The sequence below is a fragment of the Saccostrea cucullata genome, unplaced genomic scaffold (genome assembly GCF_032062105.1).
Source record: "Saccostrea cucullata isolate Sc308-1 unplaced genomic scaffold, CSIRO_AGI_Scuc_v1 ctg13841, whole genome shotgun sequence".
NCBI lineage: Eukaryota > Metazoa > Mollusca > Bivalvia > Ostreida > Ostreidae > Saccostrea > Saccostrea cuccullata.
In genome coordinates, this window is record NW_026931412.1 from 22,386 (window position 1) to 45,870 (window position 23,485).

At 31.7% G+C, this 23,485-nt stretch overlaps 1 protein-coding gene across 1 annotated transcript; it reads left to right on the forward strand.

Moving 5' to 3' along the window:
• Positions 1-3,415: 3,415 nt before the first annotated feature.
• On the forward strand, positions 3,416-12,053 carry LOC134232533 (uncharacterized; the record flags this gene model as incomplete). Its single annotated transcript, XM_062714510.1, has 4 exons — positions 3,416-3,448; positions 6,770-6,915; positions 10,334-10,435; positions 11,919-12,053. Coding segments are annotated over exons 2-4 (373 nt in total), but the record flags the coding sequence as incomplete, so codon positions are not given.
• Positions 12,054-23,485: the final 11,432 nt, after the last annotated feature.

Genomic DNA, 23,485 nt, shown 5'->3' on the forward strand with positions numbered 1-23,485 from the left:
AGATTTCTTCTACAACAATTTTCTCTCCCGCCAATTTAGTGCTTGCGGAACGCGGAAAATACGTTATGCTCATATAAAAGCCGAGGATACCCGTGTTCGCATAACGTAATAGTGAATCGACATAATGTAGTAGTGTAAGTTAATATCATAAAGAATTGACATAATGTAATGATTGGTTAACACAATGTTATTGTTGTTTAATAAAATGTCATGAACAGTAAACATAACGAAATGCAAGAATGTGTAAATGTTATAAAGTGTTGACATAATGTAAAGGAAGGTTTACACGATGCAATAGTAGTGTGGGATAATATCATAAAGAATTGACGCAATGTAATGGAAGGTTGACACAATGCAGTAGTAGTGTGGGTTAATGTCATAAAGAGTTGACATAATATAATGGAAAGTTGACACAATGGAATAATAGTGTGAGCAATGTTGTAAAAAGTTGACATAATGGGACCGAAGGTTGACACAGTGTAAAAGTAGTGTGAGTAAATGTCATATAGAGTTGAATTTATGTATTTAGGAAAGTTCACACAATGCAATAGTAGTGTGAGTAAATGTCATAAAGAGTTGATATAATGTAATAGAAGGTTGACACAATGTAGTAGTAGTGTGGGTTAATGTCATAAAGAGTTGACATAATATAATGGAAGGTTGACACAACGCAATAGTAGTGTGAGTAAATGTCATAAAGAGTTGACATAATGTAATGGAAGGTTGGCACAATAAAATAATAGCAGAAGTAAATGTCATAAAGTGTTGACATAATGGAACCGAAAGTTGACATAATGTTATAGTAGTGTGAGTAACTGTCTTATGGAGTTGACATTATGTAAAAAAGAAAGTTCACAAAATGCAATAGTAGCGAGAGGAAATGTCATAAAAAGTTGACATAATGTAATGGAAGATTGACGCAGTGCAATTGTTGTGTTCTGCTATAAGGCTGTGGCGGCGTTCCATAGTACATGTATATTTTGTGTGTGTGTGTGTGTGTGTGTGTGTGTGAACGAATTTATAAATCATTATGGTAGAAACCATGTAAATATTATATAAACGAATTTCTAAGCTGTACAAATATTTTCTAAATTGTACATATAATTTTCAAAACATTACAAAGTAATTGGAAAACAAAATCCTACAAACGAGTTTATCAACTGTGAAAAAAGAATTTTGGCACTCATGCGCTGTCATAGAAATATAGATGTAGGTCATTTCAGGTAATCAATGCTTCTTTATCTCGCTCTTGCATTGAGATAATCTGAAAAAATTCAGAGGATTAGAATGGCAGGCAAAAAAAGTACGTTGGTTGTCAAAATGTAGAATAACTGGAAAATAATGTAAGTAAAGGAACTCTGCCAAATGTCGAGATTATAATCTACTTTCGTTTTGAACAAATATTGAGCTGTTGATGCCAATGGATTGAAACACACAGACCATTCTTTGTCTTATTTATTACTAACGTACGTCGTCATATACATGTATCACTGCAGTATCTGTAAATAGAATACTTTAAATTAAACGTAATACACAATGTTAAATCCCCTTAAATTACTATTGCTTGTTAATTAAGTCTGTAAAAATATGCCTTTTTTCTTCCTCTTGATATCTTATTTAGATTTTAACTTGCCATCGACGTTTACGCAGTAAGCTATTAACAAGATTATCAATTTAATAAAGGAAAAGCCCTGTTTGCAATACCTATCGGGATCTCCGGAATCAACAAGAACATAATTTTTAATTAGAAAATTTGAATAAAAACTATTTATTTTTCATAAAAAAAACATTGACCTCCCTTTGAAATATTTTGCCTCAAAACTTATCTTTTTTAATATCATAGGTCATTAAATTTAAGGTAGGATTCTTCTATGATTTCGGACTAGATGAATTATTCCAAGTATATTTGCTTATGTGTCTTATGTATTAAGATGTAAGATATTTAAAAAAAATCATATTTTTCTTTCCTCATCACAATTGTACAATTAAATAAAAATGGTAATCCGCGTTTGAAAACTAGCAGGGACTATATTTTTGGCGGAATTGTGGCGAATGAAAATATCTAGTCTTTTCGGCCTCTCAGTTATAATTTTATACAATCAAAGACTTGAAGAAACTTTCAAATGTAAGCTTAATTAATGACTAAAGTTTCTAAATATATCAAATAAATGTGATTTATAAAATTAACTAGACCTATGCTAGCAAGGACATTATTCGTTGCCACTGGCAAGTTGACAATTATGTACTTGGAATGTGGTTGTGAGAGAACAGATAAAGAGGCCATGATACAAACACACTTCAGTAAAGAAAAAAATTCTTTTCCATCGTTAAAATTTACTGCACACTTATTTATAGCGTTAAAAATTTTAGAAGTCATGGCCATTTAAAAGAAGTATTTCATATTTTGAAAGAAAAATCGTGAATTTTTTTCAGTGACGATTTTTCAAAGAGAATTTTTTCTACATAAAATTTAAACTAAACAAACAGTTTGAAGAAATGGGATCCAAGCAAATTTAGTAAAAAAAAAAATACAAAAAACCCTTTTCTTGATTGCATGTGCTAATTCAAAACACTTTGGATCATTCGAATGCCTAATTTGATTGTGTTGTATCGTTTAATTTCAGAAAAATGACCAAGAAGAATTTCTCAGACTTTGGTAACATTGTGGATTCCTGTCCCGGTAACAAGACAGAGTTCACAGACTCGGCTACCAGACTGGGGTGTGGTGTGGATGTGTATGGGCGGAGTCAATACGTCTGTGTTCCCAATCACCAGAGGTCAAGTCTGGTGGAATTGTGTATAAGTCAACAACTGGACTGTTTGAAAGAGGTACGTATTAATCTTGCGTATTACATCATGAATAACTCTAACATGTACTTCAGTCATTGTGATTTTTCTGCATGCAGGTAATTGTATAGAGGTTTACGAAAGTGGAAATTTGGATCAAACCAGCTGTCTTCATTTCACAGATGGATGTCCTGAGAACCATTTCTTTCCCTCTGACCTGTACAAATGTGAGTTTGAACCTAATCATGATCAATATAAATCAAGTGAACATCGAAAACTACAATAAGAAGGCAGTTTCTGTGAAATACAGACAATAATATCCTTTAAAATATATAAGAGAACAGTAGAATAAATTGAAAGGGAGGGATATTGTCGCTTTAAATGATTTTTTTTTTACAGTTTTAATATTTGTAAAATGACTTTGCGAATTCAAACAATAAAACCAATATTCGTGTCTGTGCTGCAATGTAGAGTTGTCAATAATTTAACATGAATATTTAGTAATTGCGATTGTATATGCTATATTATGTGTTTCTGTATATCTGGTAGAATCTAGACTAAGAATACTAGTACTTCTTCCTTTTGCTACAGTCCCGGCTTGTCACCGAGTCAATCTTCAAGTGCAATGCTTTTTTGCGGATCCTGCATGTCCTAATATCACGTAAGGAGACGGAGATCGGGAGATCATGTTAATGGCAGTTATAAAAGGGGGGCCATTATGTTAAGTTGAAAAACAATCACTACTTTAAATTTTGCATACAGAAAATTAATGGGAACATTTTTTTTGTTTTGGTTGAAAGCTGTGTAAAATTCTCGCATCATTCTCTTTAGCCAAAAAAACCCTAAAAATATAGCTTTACGTCCCAGCAGGCACGCAACGTTGTTTCAACGTTGAAAGGAGGTGGAATATAGGTTGCAACGTTGATCAACTATATTTCAACGTTGTTTCAACGTTGAGGTTTCAACGTTGAATCCTCAACCTTTTTTCAACGTTGAAACAACGTTGAAGGTACAACATATTTTCAACGTTGAATGTTCGTCGATATATCAACGTTGAAACAACGTTGAGGCTGCAACATATTTTCAACGTTGAATGTTCGTCGATATTTCAACGTTGAAACAACGTTGAAGCTGCAACATATTCTCAACGTTTGATGTTCGTTAATATTTTAACGTAGAAACAACGTTGAAGCTGCAACATAGTTTCAACATTGAATGTGCTCGTCGATATTCAACGTTGAAACAACGTTGAAGATTCAACATGTTTTCAACATTGAGTATTTTCTGATTATGTAGAGTTTAAACAAGGTTTAAAAATGCAAAGTTGACTGTCTCTTGATTTCAACGTTGAAACAATGTGGAAGATGCAACATATTTTCAACTTTAGGAAAGTTAGGAATTATTAACGTTGAAACAACGGGTAACAAGTATTGAGCACTTTAGTTTTTAAGTTCAAAATATAAAGGTGTCTTTAACTTCTAATCCATGCGATTTTTCGCAATATACACACAGCTGTTTGCTTTGTTAGAAAATATTATATATATAATAATAATACTTAATAAATGAAACGCATACATTATAAATTGATTCACTCAAAAGAGTTGTGCCAATAGCTAGTACCATTATAAAATTTTAAATATTAGTTTATATGAAGCATGGCATCTGCATTTAACACTTTATTATAATTATGTTTCAAAAAAGATTATTTTTTAAAAAAAAATTGTGAGTGCTATTTTTTTTTGACATATTTATAGAATATGTTAAATATAAACTTTTTATAAATAATATCTTTATTCAACATCTCACTGTAATTCCATGTTAATATAGAATTAATAAATAATTATTCCGAATTAATGTTCTTAAAATTAGACTCATATGGATCCGTGCCGTATACTCTTGCGCAGATTATACGTATATAGAGCAAATCTAAGTAGTCTTATTTTATTAGATTGTGCTTTTGTTGTGTGTATTAATTCTATAATCTTAATTTTCACAAAATATTAAAAAAATCAAATAAACATTAAGATTTTTCACACTGACAATTAACCCGGTAAAGTTGCATTACTTAAGATCCACTCCCCCAAAACCTTCGAGATATCAGATAAGGAGAGCCTCTCGCTTAGTTGGTCAGTTTCAGTGTCAGGATAACCTTGTTATGCAATTTTCTTGCTGGGCAGAGTATAGCTGTTTGCAGCTTATCTAGGTCAAAATTTGAATTCAACTGATGGACAAAATGTGCGCGTCTCCTTGCTGTTCATATTGAATGTGTTTTCAAGCTATTATACACAAGGATTAAGGCTGGAATATCAACTTCTGATCAGTAAGTATTATTTCCTTTTCATGAATTTAAGAAATTAAGTTTTTTTTAGTATCTGTTCATCATTTAATTCTTGTTTTATAAGTACATGTATATTTGAAATCTGCGTGAAATGCACAACCTTGGTTCTTGTATTATGTGTTTTGTTGATATTCATTTGGTTATGAAATATAAGCTAGTATACTAATATATTATACAATTTAACTAATTGTAGTTCGTCGTAAGGTTAAATCAACCAGTGGTGCAGGGAATTGATTGTAAAGCCAGCCTTGATTGCATCAGATTCTTCGCCCGTGAAAATTATACAAAGGAATGCAACATTTTGTAAGTACACTATGTATATGTATGTCTATAACATTTTTCTTTAGTAATAATTATTTATAAGCATACTCATACAAATTTAACATGAAGTCAACTATAATTCTTTTAATCATATTAATTAAATCCAAGTACCGGAATATATTCCTTTGTCTTATTTTCTAAATCATCCATGTATATTTATTTTTATCGTTTGAAATAACGTGTTACGTACATTTTATCGAACAAATGGCTTTAACATCTTTATTTCTTTTATCAATAGGCTTTTGCTTTAGAGGGTGGATTCTCCTGTTCATTTCTTTCATTCGTGGGACTTAACTATATGCGTGATTAAAATCAATGGATCCGCCACTTTGTGGAACTTAGTAGTGTAAGGCAGAGGCGTACTTTGAAGGACCTGGATGTGATTACTGTAACCCACTTTTCACTAGGAATATAAATTTCGTCAAGCAGTGATTTTTGAGATTCAGTGATTGCATGAATCCGAATTTGTGCTTGTATTAAAAATACATGTAAAATAAATTCTACCACAATCATAATACAGGATTACAACTTATCTAAATATTACGCAACTTGAATAAAAAAATTTATTAGTATTTGAAATGTATTTGTTTTTAAAGCAAAATGTAATATGAATTCAACGTGATTTCAACCAAATATCAACATTTGTTCAACCGAAAAATTTCAACCAAATCTCAACCTAATTTCAACCAATGTTCACTTTTGTTCAATGTTGATATTTAACGTTGAAACAACGTTGAAGCTTCAACGTTGCCTCAACTTTCATTTGCAACCAAAAATCAACCATAAATCAACCAAAAATTCAACCCATTTTCAACGTTGATTCAACGTTGAAAATTGACGTTGAAACAACGTTATATCTCAACGTTGACTCAACTTTCATATGCAACCAAAATTCAACGTTGATTCAACGTTGAAGTGCTACGTTGATTCAACGTTGAATCAACGTTGAAATGCCTGCTGGGGTTGGTCTTCAGAAGCTTGACCGTTTCTCAAATACGATGTACATGCATATGACCATGGTTGTGTTGAAATGTGTAAATAAAAGTCTCCTAAAGGAACTCCTATGTTGGTCATGGTCTCTCATATTCTGTCTTGCACACATGTTTTAAAGGTATTATTTTCTAATCCATTTTTAAAAGATTATAAAGTATTTCTATCTTTGCTGAGAAGTTTCACCTTTGTGAGGTTTGAAGATCAATCTATTTTTGTACCTTTAGTGAAATACATATAAGCTTTCTGATAAGGGATTCTATATCTTACATAAAAATATAAGAAAATATTACTGATTGGGATAAAAATACATTTTTTCCCTTTTACATGTAGAACAACATTAATGGATATCCAATTGCCGGAGTTATCTGGGGATGGTACAACACCTATTGGGACGATCGTAGGAAGCCTTGCTGCTCTTCTCTTTATTCTTCTCGTGTTGATAACAGTTATCCTGTGGATGAGAAATAGATTTTTAAGTATATATATTTTCTTTTCAAAGTTTTCAGCTTTATACGAAGGATGTTAGAAAAGTTCGCGGACAGGTTCTATTGTGAGCGTTCTATTTCCACAAAACCGGTTAAACTTAACAGATATAATCTTTTTTTCCAATAAATATACAAGAATTTGGTCCTCTCCGGTATTAATTGAAAAATATACGGCATTTTAATTTTGATAAATTTTGCTTCACGGAGCATGCTATATTTTGGCACGTTTACATCACAAAGACTCTTTATTAAAATTTAAAATTGCCCAATTGTGATGCCAAGAGATTTATGATATCATTTTACCTGTCGCTAAAATATGCAGAAAACGTTACTAGGAGAAATTTTGAAATAAATTGGAGAGTTTATGACTGTCCTATATCCGTTTATAAATGATCAACGCGTAAAAACGGTTTGTTCCCGTTTTGCACACATTTGAATTACAGGTAATTAAAAATGTGTGAAAAACGGGAATTTGACCAGGTGAGATAATTACTAAATTGCTATAGTCTTTACTATACTTAATAAGTATGTGAAAGGTGAACTTATAGTGAAAAAATAAGAGAATAAATACAAAGTTATTGTGTCTTGGCTTGGGCAATATTTTCACATTAATATTTTTTCTCTATTTCCTTTATTATTTGTTATACCTTTAATTCATTTAGAATTTTATCAAGATGGAAAAATATTCTTTTTTAAAGAAATTTTTTCCTTAATTTATAAATAATATTAAATATTTAAATTTTATTCAATAGGATCAAATATTTTCCCGTAAATAAAAAAAATTTGTATAAAACCTCTTAAGTATACATTAAGCTAAATCAGGTACATCCTGTATTCAAAGGTAAATTTAAACCAAAAAATCAGACTATAATTGCTATCAAAACACACTTCGCAGCCAAAAATCGGAACGTCATTGAGCGTCATGGAACACTGCACTACATAAGAATTATGCATGCAGACAGGAAAATATCTAAAAATAGATTAAAATGTTCAAGATGCTACTGGGAATATACTAAACATACAAAGAACAGGTTTTCAAATGGTTGTATCTGCATAAGAATAGAAAGAGTAATATTTTGAATGATTCACTCTATCAATATACTTCAATACCCCTCTATTGCATAGACGTTGCATTGCGCCTATATGGTTTTGCATATTTTCCAAACCTGATTGAACGACTGCATAGACTTTTAAAAAAAATTTAGTAGAAAATTGTAGTAAAAAAGTAATATGTCTTGATATAGATATTAAGTTTTAAAGTAGAAAAAAGATAAGAAAAATCTTAAGAAATGAAAGATTTATTGAACTGCAACAAAGCTTAAAGGGTTGAATTCTGGTTGTCACGTCGTTAAGGGGATGAAGGATGTATGGTCACGTGACTCAGTTGATTTACGTCATAATCTCTGATAAAATATGTACAAAATGAGATTGAAACCACAGCACTTATATAATTTTTTGACTGTTTGTTTGCGTTCACCATCAAGTATAAAAATATCAGAAAACATTCAAAATTTCTTGCAAATATTACGCAGTATCAAATTACGGAATAGATTAATCCACCCTGCCGTTTCCCTACTTTGTGCGTCCGGTGCGTCTCTGACGTCATAGTGGATCTCTTAGTTCAGTGAGATCTTACACGATAAAAACGGGTAGTATAAAATCATAAAAACGGTCCATAATATGTACTTAGTAGGGTATTTTGTAAATTTCAGAACGCAAATAATATTTTTACATGGTTGTTGACGGAAAAGTTCTGTGGGTTTGTCTTATTTCGTTTATTTAAGGAATGTGTGACGTCATAGTTGAGTTTTCCCGACTCAAGAAATGTAAACATGCCAGATTTTTCTCATGATCATGACTCGTTTAATTTTGTCCCGTGCAATATTGAGCTCAGCTTCACCAATCGATATTTTTACAGTTAATCAATACAATGACGACCTTGAACTTCGACGTAAATTTTCAAATATTGAATGATAGGATTTTTTGCAAATTAATTTTTTTATGGTTTAAGTTGTCCTAAAAAAAACTCGTAAATTTCCGTTTCCAGATGTGGTGTTACAAAAGAATCTTGCTTTTATCGAATTTTTAACCCTATTCATACTCTAAAATATTTTAAAAGACACATTTCCGCTGGTATATTTTTTATCTATGGTGAAAAATTTCAATTATCGACCAAGTAATGGACCCAGAAACACGGAGAATAAAACATCTGCTCAGACACTGTGGGGTATGGTATTTGTCACTCAATATCTCAGAAATAAGTCTAGAAACGTATTGATATATCTGCTTTATAGTATGCAGGACATACTAAATAAGGTATATACAAAATATGAAAAAAATTAAATGACAGATATTTTATCAGCTAAAGGTCCTTCATCCCTTTACTTCAAGTGCTTGTTCCGTGAATCCCATAACCCCATAGTAAAAATATTTGTAAAATTTTAAGATTTTATTATATGGACCTGATTTTTTACATACTAATAAACAAAATGTAGGAATTCATTCAGACATAGGTCATACTTCACAGTACACGATAGATTTTCTGCAATTCAATGTGTCCGCGAACATTTATAACACTACTCGTATATGTGCTTTAGATTCAAAACTTGCCATTAGTTTGTAACTTTCGACAAAGGAAGACGTTTTAAAGAATTCATAAATATTATAGAAAAAATGATTTAAAAGTATACAACCCATTCCAAAGATATTGGTCAGATTTAACATGTTTAATAATATTCCGTATATAACAAAACATATAAAACAATTAATTTTTTTTTTTACAAGAGACCAAAAGCTTCTATCATATCATGCAACATGCGGTTAAGAATTAAGGCTTTGCTGTTTGAAGATTTACAGAGCCTATATATATATATATATATCGAAGCAAAATTATTTTTTGACATTTGTATTGAAGAGAGGTGGACATATTAAACTCATCTTTTATAACATTAGAAAATAAAGTGTAGCTGAACAAAAATCAATGTTGTCAATTTACGTATTTGAGGGAAACACATGCATGAATAGTATTCAAATAATTTTCCATGGCCAATTAAAGTGTTCAGAAAGATTGAATAGCTTTACAATTAATAGGAACTTTAGATATTAAGTCTCCTAATCTTAAATATAAGGTCACATTACTCTGATTACAAAAATGAACAATGACAAAAATGAAAGCATACTAATTTGCAGTTAAGAGATCAATATGCAAGAAATTCTTAGATTAAATGTTTGAAACCAAGAAAGGGGAAGTTTTGTTATGTAATGATTTTTATGAATAACGGACACCTCCGAGGTACTTCAAAGTAAAATGATGCATATATGTTTTATGTGTTGACTTAACAAATCATCCATACAATGTTGATTAACATGGCATCATGTAATTAAAACATTTATTCCCTCGTCGTTATAGGAGCTGTTTATGAAGGACGATCTACGGCAATTTCGCTTATAGATGAAAATCGTCATTATGATATAACTACTTGTGAATCCCCTCTGCTGGCTGCAAACAAAGGTATAAAAAAAGAAACAAAACAAAAGCGATGTAATCGTGAAATTTTTTGTCTTCTGTAAATGTTACAGAATCAGAACTTCTTAGTACTGAAGAATTTTATATAAAAAGATATTCGAACAGTTGTCAAGATCAGAGTCTATAAGCAATACAAAACAGGAGCAGAGCAAACACGGCTTTCCAAAATATCAGAAGTGGAATAAGGTGCCATGAGAAGAGAGCATCCCCTGCCGACTGGTTACATGCTCCTTGTCATGATCAGGGGCTAAATGAAATGTCCTTCGTCAACTTTGTGGACTAAAATATGGCATGCGGAATACCATGCAACATTTGACTCAATAAAAAATTGTATTTGCTGACAAAGTCATTGTATCGACCACAGAATCGAACTTGCAAAGCGATGACTTTAAACGAGACTGCTTATATTTTTGTTTCATCATTTTGTTCGTGAATAATTTACTTCGTTTCAGACATTGTTTATACAAGAGCTTGCTCTTGCATATCGAATCAACTAATTGTCATAGAGCGTGGTTGTTAGAATACCATTAATGTCTTTTCTAATTAAAATATCCAAGTACGAGACAGATGTGTCAGACTGTGTGATATCTTTTATCTCAAGCTCACCAGGATATATATCGTATCGACATATAATTTCAAATTACCATTGTTAATTGACAGTGGGTCGTCGATATATCGAGTTGAATGCCACAGCAAGTGTTTTTTACGCATTAGATTTTGCACAAATTCTGTTTCATATGAATGCAAAAATAAGTCTGCTAATAACAGAGCGCAGTTGGTACCCATGGGGATACCAATGGATTGTTTGAAGACCTTGGTCTCCAAAAATAAGAGATATTGTCAATCAGAAACCCAAGCAGCTCATTTATGTCAACTTCAGAGTATTTGTCTTTACAACCAGAATGTGTTTTAAGAAAATAATTTTGCAAATGAATTGACATTGACCAGTTAAGACAATTTACGCGTTTCATTTTTATTGAACAAGCAGCTGTCAATGATATTAAAAAGCCTGGGCTTTAATTTATCGTGGGGTATTGTTGTGTTTTAAATTATAAAGTTTTTAAGTTTTTAAGCTGTTGATTTTGGTAAAATCTTGTGATTTTAACTTATCCAAAAGTTCTTTGGAATTTTTTAGAATCCCGATTTGATTCACGTCACTTCTTATAAAAATTGTTGCACAGTGCTTTTGAAGTTGTTTCTCCTTCATTTTCTTTTAATATCTTAGTGCGGAGTAAGGAAAAGTACTTGATTGAACATTAACTGGAACCAGCATTGTACTTTTTTTAAGGATTCTTTTAAAGTTTCGGAATCCAATAAATATATTGTAGTTCAAAATCATTTTGGTTTTTCGAAATATTAGGAATTTCAAAATACGAAATATTATACTCGTCATTATTTCATCATAATACTTCACACTTTTGTAGTTATTGGAAAATGAAGTTCTCATAGAAATAATATTTAATTTCAGGAATTATAGAGGTGAGAGAAACGGTCGTCAATGAAGATCCAGAGGAAAGAGAGGGTTTCGTATTAGAAACTGGTGACAACGATTATACTTCTGAGGTTGTAAATCAATGGATGAAAAAACAATGGGAAGAGATAAGTAAGAATAAACATAGTTAACTTATTTACGGAGCAAATTTAAAAAATCTTTCTCTTTATTCATAAACTGTATACTGTGAATCACAAATTTTCGTGGGGATAAAATTTCGTTGATTTGTTATCAAAAATAGTTTCGTGAGCAATTAATTTCGTTGTTTTGAGAGTAACCCTATTCAATATATACTCATATTAAATTTCGTGTGAATTTAATTTCGGTGATAATTGTTAACAACGAAATAAACGAAATTTACCCCCCACAAATATTTCTGCAATATTATTATTTGGTTATTAATTTATCAAGAATAGAAATACTGCACATCGTTCATTAGAAACAGTTTTTTATTATGATCTTTTGTTATTTAAACTATTTATATGTTTTTATGAACTTCAAGTCATTTACATATTTATTATGAAGCTTATTTTTTTTCAAGGACATGCAATTACGTTTAATAAGTAATAATACAAATCAACAAAATAAACACAATAATCTTTAGCCGAAGGCTGGAGTGAGCTTTTTTTTATCTAAATTTGTCCGGCGTCTGTCGTTGTCGTTGTCATCGTAGTCCTTGTAAACTTTTTCAAATTTTCATCTTCTTCTCAAGAACAACTGGGCCAATTTCAACCAAACTTTTTGGGTGAAGGTGATTAAAGTTTGTTCAAATGAAAGACCATGCCCTCTTCCAAGGGGAGATAATTATGAATTAGTGAAAAATTAATAACATTTATTTAAAAATCTTCTTCTCAAGAACCACTGAGCCAGGAAAGATGAAACTCATGTGAAATCATACTCAGGTAGTGTAGATTTAGGTTTGTTCAAATCATGACCCCGGGGGCTAGGGTGGGCCCAAAATGACTGACCAAAGTTTTAAATAGGGATATATATATGAGAAACTTTTAAAATCTACTTTTCAAGTACTTCAAAGTCATGGTTAATGATATTTATTTGGAAGCATCTTCAGGTAGTGTAGATTCTAGTTTGTTCAAGTCATGACCCCCTGGGGGTTAAATTTCAAGCCCACCCCACCCATCCCAACTTCGGTGAATTTTCAGTTCTGTTCTGATATGTGCTTTTTCCTAACCGATGTGCTCAGGTGAGCGCTGTGGCCCCTGGACCTCTTGTTTTAAATAAATAAGATGATCTCCTTAAGGATACACCAAATGCTTTTTTTTTCAAGATTTTTTATTTTAATTTTAAGATTTTTGGCTGAGAAAGAGATGCTAATCACTAGTTTATAATGCATGAAAAACTTTTGCTGATTATCTAATCGAACCTCCCATTCTTATGAATATGCATAGGAATATGAATAAGTGACAGGTATCCAAAGCTGAATCTCCAAGGTGTCATAAATTTCTAGCTTTGGCAAAATTGGTTGTGTAATCATGTGTTTTTGTCCTCTACCGTAAAGTAAGATCAGACATTTGGTGGTATTATTTCAAAGGATTCAGCTTCTTTATTTATTGACCAATTTCTCTGAAAACTGGCTACATTGCACCTCAAATGTGTGTTCATTTTTTCTGATATCATGTTTAGTTCTTGAACTATTGGGGAAAATCATAAATGGGGTAATAAATTGAACATTGAAGGCCAAATGGATGTAACTTTTGAATTTGAAGATTTATAAAAAAAAAATAATCTGAGATATTTCTAAAGATTTTAAGGTTTGCATTTAAATCTTTTATCTACCTTAAGGCAAAGTTATGACTTTTAGAGCTGGAATACAAAACAGTTGATTCATAAAAATATAAATGTAATATTTACATTTAGATATGAATAAATTTTTAATTAGATGAAATGCAAGTTTATATTAGAATCATTTAATAGTAAATTTCACAAGGTTTTAGATAATATATATTTTTAATATGTTGTCTTTGATAATGAACAAATACAAGCAAAATAATTTTGCCTATTGGAAACCTTTGGTGTATCCTTAAATAAGACAACAAGATATGTTCCAACAAGTATAAAGATATTTGATGGCGTGTTTATGTCCTACTTTTTTGAAAATTCGAATGGAGGCCTTGATAGGTTTTTATTGTTTACCTAACTTCAATGCAAACGATTCTAATAATAAATTTCCCGAATCTAAAGAAATTGTAAACTTTCTGTGACGTTCAAAATTCAACCCTCCTGAAACCATCCTTATTATTTTATACAAAACTTTTCGCTTCAAATTCCATTCTTGTGCAACTTTGAATAAAACATTTAAAAATTTCGCGGTCAAACTTATTCATATAATTCATTACCAGATGGACCAAGTCATTATTTTGAAATTTTAGGCAAAGTTTATTTGTATCATTTGTTCTTAATCAACGTATTAAATTATTTTCCTCCAGTAATAAATCCAATATGAAAGATGAAAGAATGTATAGCATGCTTCAAAATCATTTTGCCTTTGCCCATCGCTTTAACTGAAATTGAGGGATATTAATTTTGGGCCGGTCTGTCCATGCATCCATCTGTATTTCTGTCTCTCTGTAACACTTTCGTTTCCGGTAATGCTCCACTTACCATTAAACTGTCCAAAAAATTGCAAATAAATTATAAAAACCACAAATGGATTTGACATAAAGGGGAACACTGTTGATTTTGAGGTCAAAATTTCTAAGGCAAAGGTCATGTTATTCATAATTATGTTCCCCAAACGAAGTTGGGGAACATATTGTTTTTACTCTGTTTCTTATTATTATTATTAGGTCTTCTGTCTCCAACGGAAGACCTTATTGTTTTCGTTCGGTTTCTTTTTCCCTATTATTATTATTTTTCTTACCGATTTTGTGCACGCGATTTCTCGGAAACGGCTCCCCCGATTTTCACCAATCTTTCAGATCTGATAGATATTCATCCGAACATTGTCGGAAATTTTCGACGTTGATGACTTCACTTCCGGCCGTGAGATATGGACGATTTTCTGATTTTTAGATGGTCGGCTTGTCCTGAGATCTCCTCCTAAACGAGTAAAGATATCAACCTGAGATTTTCAGTGAAGTTAGAGGAAGGATAGGAGATGTGACATTTTGCATATAGAGCTTTCCAGGTGAAAAGGCATCGACGCTCGCCTGGCCTCAAAGAATTTGGCTCATACGCATCTCGCAAAAATTGATACGTTTTCGTTTATATCTTTTTACCTGTGAATATTTTGTTAAGACATATACAATAAAAATGTGCAATATAGTTAGGCCTTTCATTTGATATCAAGAACATCTTCAAATTAGGGACATAGAGGGGCCAAAAGTCTCTCGTCTTAAACTCTTTAATGATCAATATTTTGTGATACATTACTGAAGCAAAGATATTCAACTTAACAATTTGCAACAAAATATACTAAAAATTTGATCATATGATACGTTATAAAGGGTCACAGGGGGCTAGAATGTTATATCTTTGACGCTTTATATCTCGAGAAGCGTGAATATTTTTGATAAGCAATATTGAACAAAAGATGGTCAAAATAATGTTCCTAACAATATGCATACTTTTAATTTGTTCATTGTTCCATGAACACTTCCGGTTAAACCGGAAGTACATGAAATTTAAATAGATGTACATGTATAGCGATTTTTTTTCATTTTCTAATGAATGTAATTGTTCATTATATAGATATTAAGAATGCGTAGCATCTGGAATATTTCCACCTGGAGTATGCTCTCAAACTGGGCAGTTGTCTAAAAATCCAGCATTTTCCATTGAAACTTTCAGGGATGATTACTGCATGCTTGATGTAGAGTTGAAAGTAGTTTTGAGCACATGCGGTCGCACCGGAAGTGAGGAAGTAGAACCGGAAGTTGATTGGAATTGATAGATCCTACATTTTTTGTGTTTCTAAACATATTTTGAAGAATTCTTGTGCCTTTTTGACATTTTTTATCCTATCAGTGGAATTATCCCAACACAGGTCTTATTCCATCAGATATCGGACGGAAGACTACTGTTGCTTGCAACGAGATCGCATCTAGTTAAGGCTTCCGTTTCACGGAAGACCTTCTAGTGATTCTACTGTTTCTTATTATTATTATTATTATTATTATTTTTTTCCCCAAAATTTTGTGCACGCGATTTCTCGAAAAGTATTCAGTAGTTTTCTGTGAAAATTTCAGGAATTATGCGTCATTATATGAAGTTGTGGCATGGATAGGAATTTTTGGGAATATCACCTTTGGTTCCAAGTTATTGACACTTTTCTGTTTTTAAAATGCAATTTTTCCCCTTTTTTTCGAAAATGGTTTAAGATATTAACTGGAGACTTGTAAGAGATTATAGATGATGACTTTTAAATGTGACGAATCACCTTTTCGTGTGTCGTCGGTACTTCCGGTTGCTACCGGAAGCGAAATTAAAAAGTCCGTATTTTCTAACTTTTTTGTTTTTCAATATTTTTCATTGATATTTAAAAATTTAAAAGACCCTTCATAATGCTTACTATATAATTTGTTTGAATATTGATAAATCCAAACTCTAGAAATGAACATTCAAAAATCTGAAGTGGGTCCAAAATGGCGACTGTCTCTGTCAACTCCGACATTTCGCAATAGGGGTTTACGGAGGCAGCAGAGCGTTTGCTTCAACGAAAGTAAAATAAGGATAAAAGGAGTGTAAAGGAATACTAGGATTGTCACGTCGTTGTTACGTTGCAAACGTGTGTCAAACTATGTTTTAATCCATGGTGCTCTCAAACGTCTTCTATATTTGGTTTTGGCTGGTTCTCAAAGTAGAAAAAGAAAAGACTAAATGTGCAAATGAAATACGAGACCTAGTATCTTTTACTTTTTGCGGAATAACAGATTTTTAACCATAGTTATAAGTAATAGTTAATAAGAAACATATATAGTAAGTATTAAACGTAACCACCGTTTTCCTAAGCACACTTGAATTAAACAAATAGAAAAGACAGAAATAAGAAAACAATATCTAAAAAGATAATTAAATGGAGTTTATATCATCATTATTGTCTCAATGATCTCATTCAAGTTATTAAACATAAATGGTGTCTGATTCCTTGACCGTCGTAGGGCGACACGCTTTTCGGCGAAGCAATTCAAGCTGTACATGAAAGTTTAAGTAATCGGGATATTTCATTATAGGGATAAACAGCAAAATAAAAATCAGTTAAAAATTATAGCAGTTTCACTGATTTAGTGCTAGCTATCTATATACGATATGGAATGTGTAAATGCGTTAAATATACTTTCTTAACAATGAAATTTAAGCTATTCGAACATTCTTTTTTTATTTCCATTGAAACTATTACACCTATTTAATGGAACATTCCAAAGAAAAAGTCCTGAAGATTTCTTCGATTCCTCTGACGCAAAATTATGAATAGTGACCCGCCTTTCATTATTCTAAGACAGATGTACTGTTGCAGAAGTATATAAATGTATATTTAAAGCTGTGGTCTCAATAGTGTAATAGTCAGCGCTTTGGATTTTTGCGCTGGCGACCCGGGTTCAATCCCCTTTGTTTCCATAAAAAGTTATATCACTTTTCAGCTCGATTTTGGGGTTTTTTTTCCAAATTGGAACGGAAACCTCTCGTTGCTCGCAACGAGTTTCTTTTCTAGTTATTATTATTTTTCTTCTTCTTCTTCTTCCTGGGGACTTTTTTGTCCGGGAAAAATCTCGTAAACTATACATCCGACTAAGGTGAAATGTTTTTAGGGTCAGTAGACATGTTATGTAGATTTGCGGAACGAAGGTCATTTTGCGCGCACGTGCTTGCAAGAGCGTGCACGTGCAACATGTGAAATGACCGATTTAATTGATATTGGTGTAACTTTTTAAATTTTTGATGAAATGCTTTAAAACTTATAACATAAGGATATAGTAGAAGCATAGACGATATCTGACATGGTCAAAATAGCAAGATCTCACGCGCATGCACGTGCGCTTTGCTCTGATTGGCTGAAACTAAAGTCTCAATATCTTTCTTGTTTTTTGACGAAATCCTTTGAAATTTTGAAAATAGCCATGCATTACAATATCCTACAACTTGATATATAGCAATTATCATGAAAACACGTGCATGCACGTGCGCTGCAATCTGATTGGCTGAAACTTTAAATAGCTATAACTCCTTTGATTTTCAACCAAACAGGATGGGATTGGAACATAGATAGATATACTAGTACTACAAGAAAATATGGTCACCATGCACATGCATACACGTGCATGTACGTGCGCTGCAATCTGATTGGCTGAAACTTTTAAACAGCTATAACTCCCTTGGTTTTCAACCAAACGGGGTGGGATTTAGAACATAGATAGATGTAACGGACATCTACAAGATGGTATGGTCACCATGCTCAAGTATGCACGTGCGTGCACGTGAAATGAGCAAAATAAAAACACTTGAATGAGCACATCTTTTTTAATACTTTTGGATTAAAAACTTTAATATTAAGTATATTAAAATATATAGATTGTGTAGACAAGATGATATGGTCATTACGCACATGCATTCACTTGCGCACGCGTGCAATGCTAAAATTTGAATTAACTTTGTACACTTCTTGGGTAAACGTAGTTAAAGTCTCAAATGCATCGTTTGTCTGATTTAATGAAGCTTCCAGGGAATATAGCACCAAAAGGGAGTTGGGGAGCGTTTGGGGAACATCTGTAACATCCCCCCGTTACAATTAGCACTAGTTATGTCTGTTTTAACATATCTATACCGTAAATCTGGAAAATTTTACTGTAGATAAATTTCTAGCAAATTTGCGCGTGCATTGCATTTGCAATTTTTTTTTTCTTAAAAATAGATCAACATGTGAAGAATTTATATCTGGGAACTCGTGTCTTTTTTTAACTCAGTGAATAGGCGTCGGTAAGCACTGGTCATTTTTAAAAGAAACCTGTTTACACTAGCTAGTCTACTATATAACTACAAGTTAATTACCCATGAGTGGCCCTCTTATATGCAATTGTCCGATTATTTGACAAGCACTGAGGGGTATGCCCCTTTTTTAAGTCACCTGAGTAAACTCAGGTGACCTATTGCTATCTGTTTTGCCCGTGTCGTTCTCGTGGTCGGCATCGTTCGTCATTCGTCGTGCGTTAACTTTTGAACATTTTCAGCTTCTCCTCGAAACCCACCAACCAATTTCAACCAAATTTAAAATAAAGCATTTATGGGTGTAGGGGAACAAAAATTTTGAATTTCATGGCCCTTGCCCCCCTGGGGCCTGAGGGGTTCCAAAAACCAAAAAAATTAATGCAATTTTTAAAAAATCTTCTTCTTTTTTTGGACATTAAGCAATCAATGTTTCCATTATTGTAATCAGCAATGAGTCCTCAAACAAAATTATAAAATTCATGGCCCGGGGGTCGGGGGTTTTTAGTGTAGGGCGGGGCAAAATAAGTAGGTAGTGAAAATGCATTATTTCTTTGAAAATGTTCTTCTCTGCTCCTGGGTATTAAATAAACCAAAAAAGTACAATTTAGATGGAAGAGTCCCTTACCAAAATTGTGTTTTTATGGCCCCAGGGTCAGGGGTTCTGGTGTTAGAGCTGGGCTCATTGATTATATAGTAAAAATAATTATTTCTTTGAAAATTTCTTCTCTGCTCCTGGGTTTTAAAATAAACTAACTAAGTACATAGTTATAATGGGGAAAGAGTGCTTCTATCAAAATTGTGAATTTTTGGCCCCGGGTGGGGTTTGTTTTAGGGTGGGGCTTTATTGATTATATAGTGAATTGCATGAATTCTTTGAACATCTTATCCTTTGCTCCGGGTTAATATGCTAATGACCTAATTACATTTTAAGGCCAGGATTTATTTTATTTTCAGTTGTACAAAGCCTCCACTCAAGGTTTTGAATTTTCAGAAAAAAAATAAAACAATTTTTTTCTTTCCGATGTCAAATATATGGGTGAAATTTCAAATTTAAAACCCGATTCCGGTTTTAAGATGAAACGGCGGGAAAAAAAAAAGCTAAGTGTAAAATTCATATACAAGTGCCATTCAAAACGTTTTTCCGTTCAACGGACAAATAAAATGTGAAGACTTTGTTGCACAATGACATGCGGGTGGATAATTATGTATTCGTTTCAAAAGTATCTGTCTGTAAATTTTTTTCCCCCGGGTTTTTAAACTGCCCGTGGTACTATTGCATATTGCCAGCGACATTGTTTAGGTTCTGTTAAGCTTACAGCTAAGATATTCTTCAGAAAAGGGTTGCTTATGCATCAGATGTAATAAAAAACTAGGGGAAAAGTTAAGTCCATGTGAGGAAAAAATGAACAATAAGTAACTAAGAAAAAAAAAAAAAAATTCAACTATTGAAAGGCAAGAATATACAAAAAACAGGCATGTAGTATCATTTTATCAGCCAGAAAATTATTTTACACTTAATTGAAAAAACGTTCACCCTACATCCCAATACTGCCTGTCTGTTTTATGATAAGAATTATAATTTTAATAGGAAATTTTAGAAAAATTTCTAAATTTCACTAACACATATTTAAAAAATAAATATATTGAAAAATTTTTAAAGAATTGTTTTTTTAAAAAATATATTTTGACCAACATCACAAAATTTATATAACTGGCCCAAACGGGCAATATGAAATAACAATTAAATGTTCTTCTTTCCTATTTGTAAGCATTATGTGTCCAGTGGTATGGAGCCTATTAGAATAGCATAAAAAGAATGTACAAATGTTAATGATTGATTTATCAATTTTTTTTTATTTCCTTCTCCTTTGGGACTTTTTTTAATTCTCATGTTCTTAACTAAACCTAAACATAAAAATATATTATATTATACTGTTGTTAAACCATATCAACCTGAATTTTTAAAAATACTTTGTAAGAACAGAAAAGGATCCAGAAATATTTATGATTATTTGATGTCAAAAACACAGCACAGACCTATTTGTGAAAACAAATATATTATCTAAAATTAGAGTTAAATTTTGATTGGAAAATGTTTATGCAAACTTGAAATTAAAAAAAAAGAGTAGGACTTTTGTGGTTTAATTAAAGAATTATCCATAGAATATTAATACTAATAAAACCCAAAGTCAAAAATAAAAAAAATACCACTTTGTTCAAATGTAATTAAAACCCGAATAATCAAGCATTTATTTTTCTGCTGTCCACAGGTTTCTGTAATTTGGTTAGCATTGTCAGATTGAATATTTCAAAAATCTGGTACAAGAATTGTATTTGATGTCAAAACTGTTATTTTTGGTAATTTGGAAGAAGATCATATGGCAATTAATTTGATTATCCTACTAGTGAAGAAAAACTTATTTAACAATCAAGAAAGAACAATAATATTGTTTTTAATGAAATATTAAAATATCTAAATAATTACTATTGTTTGAAAGAAAAATGGCAGGAAATATATTTTACAAAAATAGATGGTCCAAGTGGAAATGTCTTTTTTATGTGTCCAAAAATAACTCTTAATATAATTACTGATTAATATGCATTGCATATTGTGTAAGTTTATGTTTATGTATATAAAGTATATTGAAGTGTATTTCCTTTTGTATTTATACTAAAAGTTTATAAATGTGTGTATTTGTATTTCTCCAACAGGTATGAGAGTGGGAGAGACAGGTGTATATGTCTTGAAATTACTTAAATTAAAAAAAAAATAAACATAAAAAAAATGCTGGCCTTATAATGAAAAGAAGGGCCTCTTTCAAAAATAGATAATTTCAGGGCGACTGGGTCAGGGGTACCATGGGTGTTCTTTGACTAAAAATAAATTAATGGTTGAAATATGCCCTTTATAAACAATGGGGCTCTTTCAAAATTTGTGAATTTCATGGCTTTTGGATTAAAACAAGAAAAATACAATCGCTGGAAAGTTGTTACATGATACTCAGGTGACCTATAAGGCCCGTGGGCCTCTTGTTAATTATTTGCATCAATTAATTTGCCAATAAAAGAGAACTGTCATTTTATCTAACCTGAAAAGGGGAATAATTTTAAATAGGCATTTCTAGAAAGTTCCAAATGTAAACCCCGTTAAATTATAGGTGAAAAAAAAACTAACGTTGAAAAAATTATTTATATTTTTTTTCATTTGGATTATATTTTAGGTTAAAAAGGGATACACAACCTCTAAAATGTTTGTTATAATTATTTAGAAATTATTTTCAGGCATTTTCAGTGTATTTTTATCAATTTTTTTTGGGGCGATTTTGAAATTTCATTCCACGTTGCGAGTATATTGGTGGTATAATAACTGAGCATATTATTAGAAAAATAACCGAATAAAAATTTTCAGTGATTTTTATTTTTAGCATCAGTAACAATTCGCAAAAAATTGAAGCGTAAAAATTAATCAACAGCTTTTTGCCCCAAATTCCCCAAAAAAATGACGTAAAAATTTCCAGATTTACTAGTATTCGATTCATAAGATATCTTGAGAAGCCTTTGGTATAAATCTTACACCAATAGTCTCTATGACTGAAGAAGACTTTTTTTGATTTTGAGGTCAAAAGGTCAAAGGTAAATTTCAAAAATTCATACAATGTGTCTGTCTTTTCCAGACAATATTTTGGAAACATTTGAGCTTTAACAATGCATTTTATACCACAATTCTCTTATGCCCCCCCAGCCCGTCTCAAGGTTTATCCTCTCCGAGCGTTGTTTTATTTCTTTGGTCATTTTTTTATAAAAAACGTTACGTTCCAAGTTTTAGAGTAGTTCACAGTTTGTTTAAAAGTCAGCTAAATATATTTTGCATAGGAGCGAGTGGAGAATTTACAATACTTTAAAGTTATCAGCAATTTTACAGGATCAATGTATCATACTCTCAAGTAAAGAATGAACTAGACACAGTTAATTTTTTAAAAAATAAATAAATTTAAGAAGTACACACCCCTTCCCCCCCCCTTCTTTTATAACTTTTGTGTGCACTTAACCGCTCTTGTTTGAACCCAGATGCGCAAAAATCTCTTCTGTAGTGTTTGATTATTGGCGTTATCTTGCACCTTATTCCAAGGTCTTACAGTTATTCTTTAGAAATTGTGCGGTCATGCTTCAAATCAATAGCTTCTGCAGCATCCTTTAACATCGCTTCCTCGACAGAATAATTTATGAATTACATACAGAAGGCGGTCTAGGTTGGTAAGTTGTGAATTAAAGTTAATTATCACCAAAATTACAATTTTTTTATATCATGTTGATCATATATGCAAATTTCCCCAATATTCTACCATTATGTAGTTTTAGTTTTAACTTAAAAACACTTTTTTTCTTCTTCACGACATTTTTAATCTATAAACAATTAATTCAATACAATGTTCCTTGCAATTTTCTTTTATTTATTACCTGCTCTTGTTTTATGGTAATACAGAAAAACCTTTTAACCCGAATAACTTGGAGAGGAATTTTTGAAATATACAGGATGTGGATTGAGTTTTAAAATCTTTGGGAAAAAACACTAAGTAAAAAATTTTCATCATATTTATAGTTAT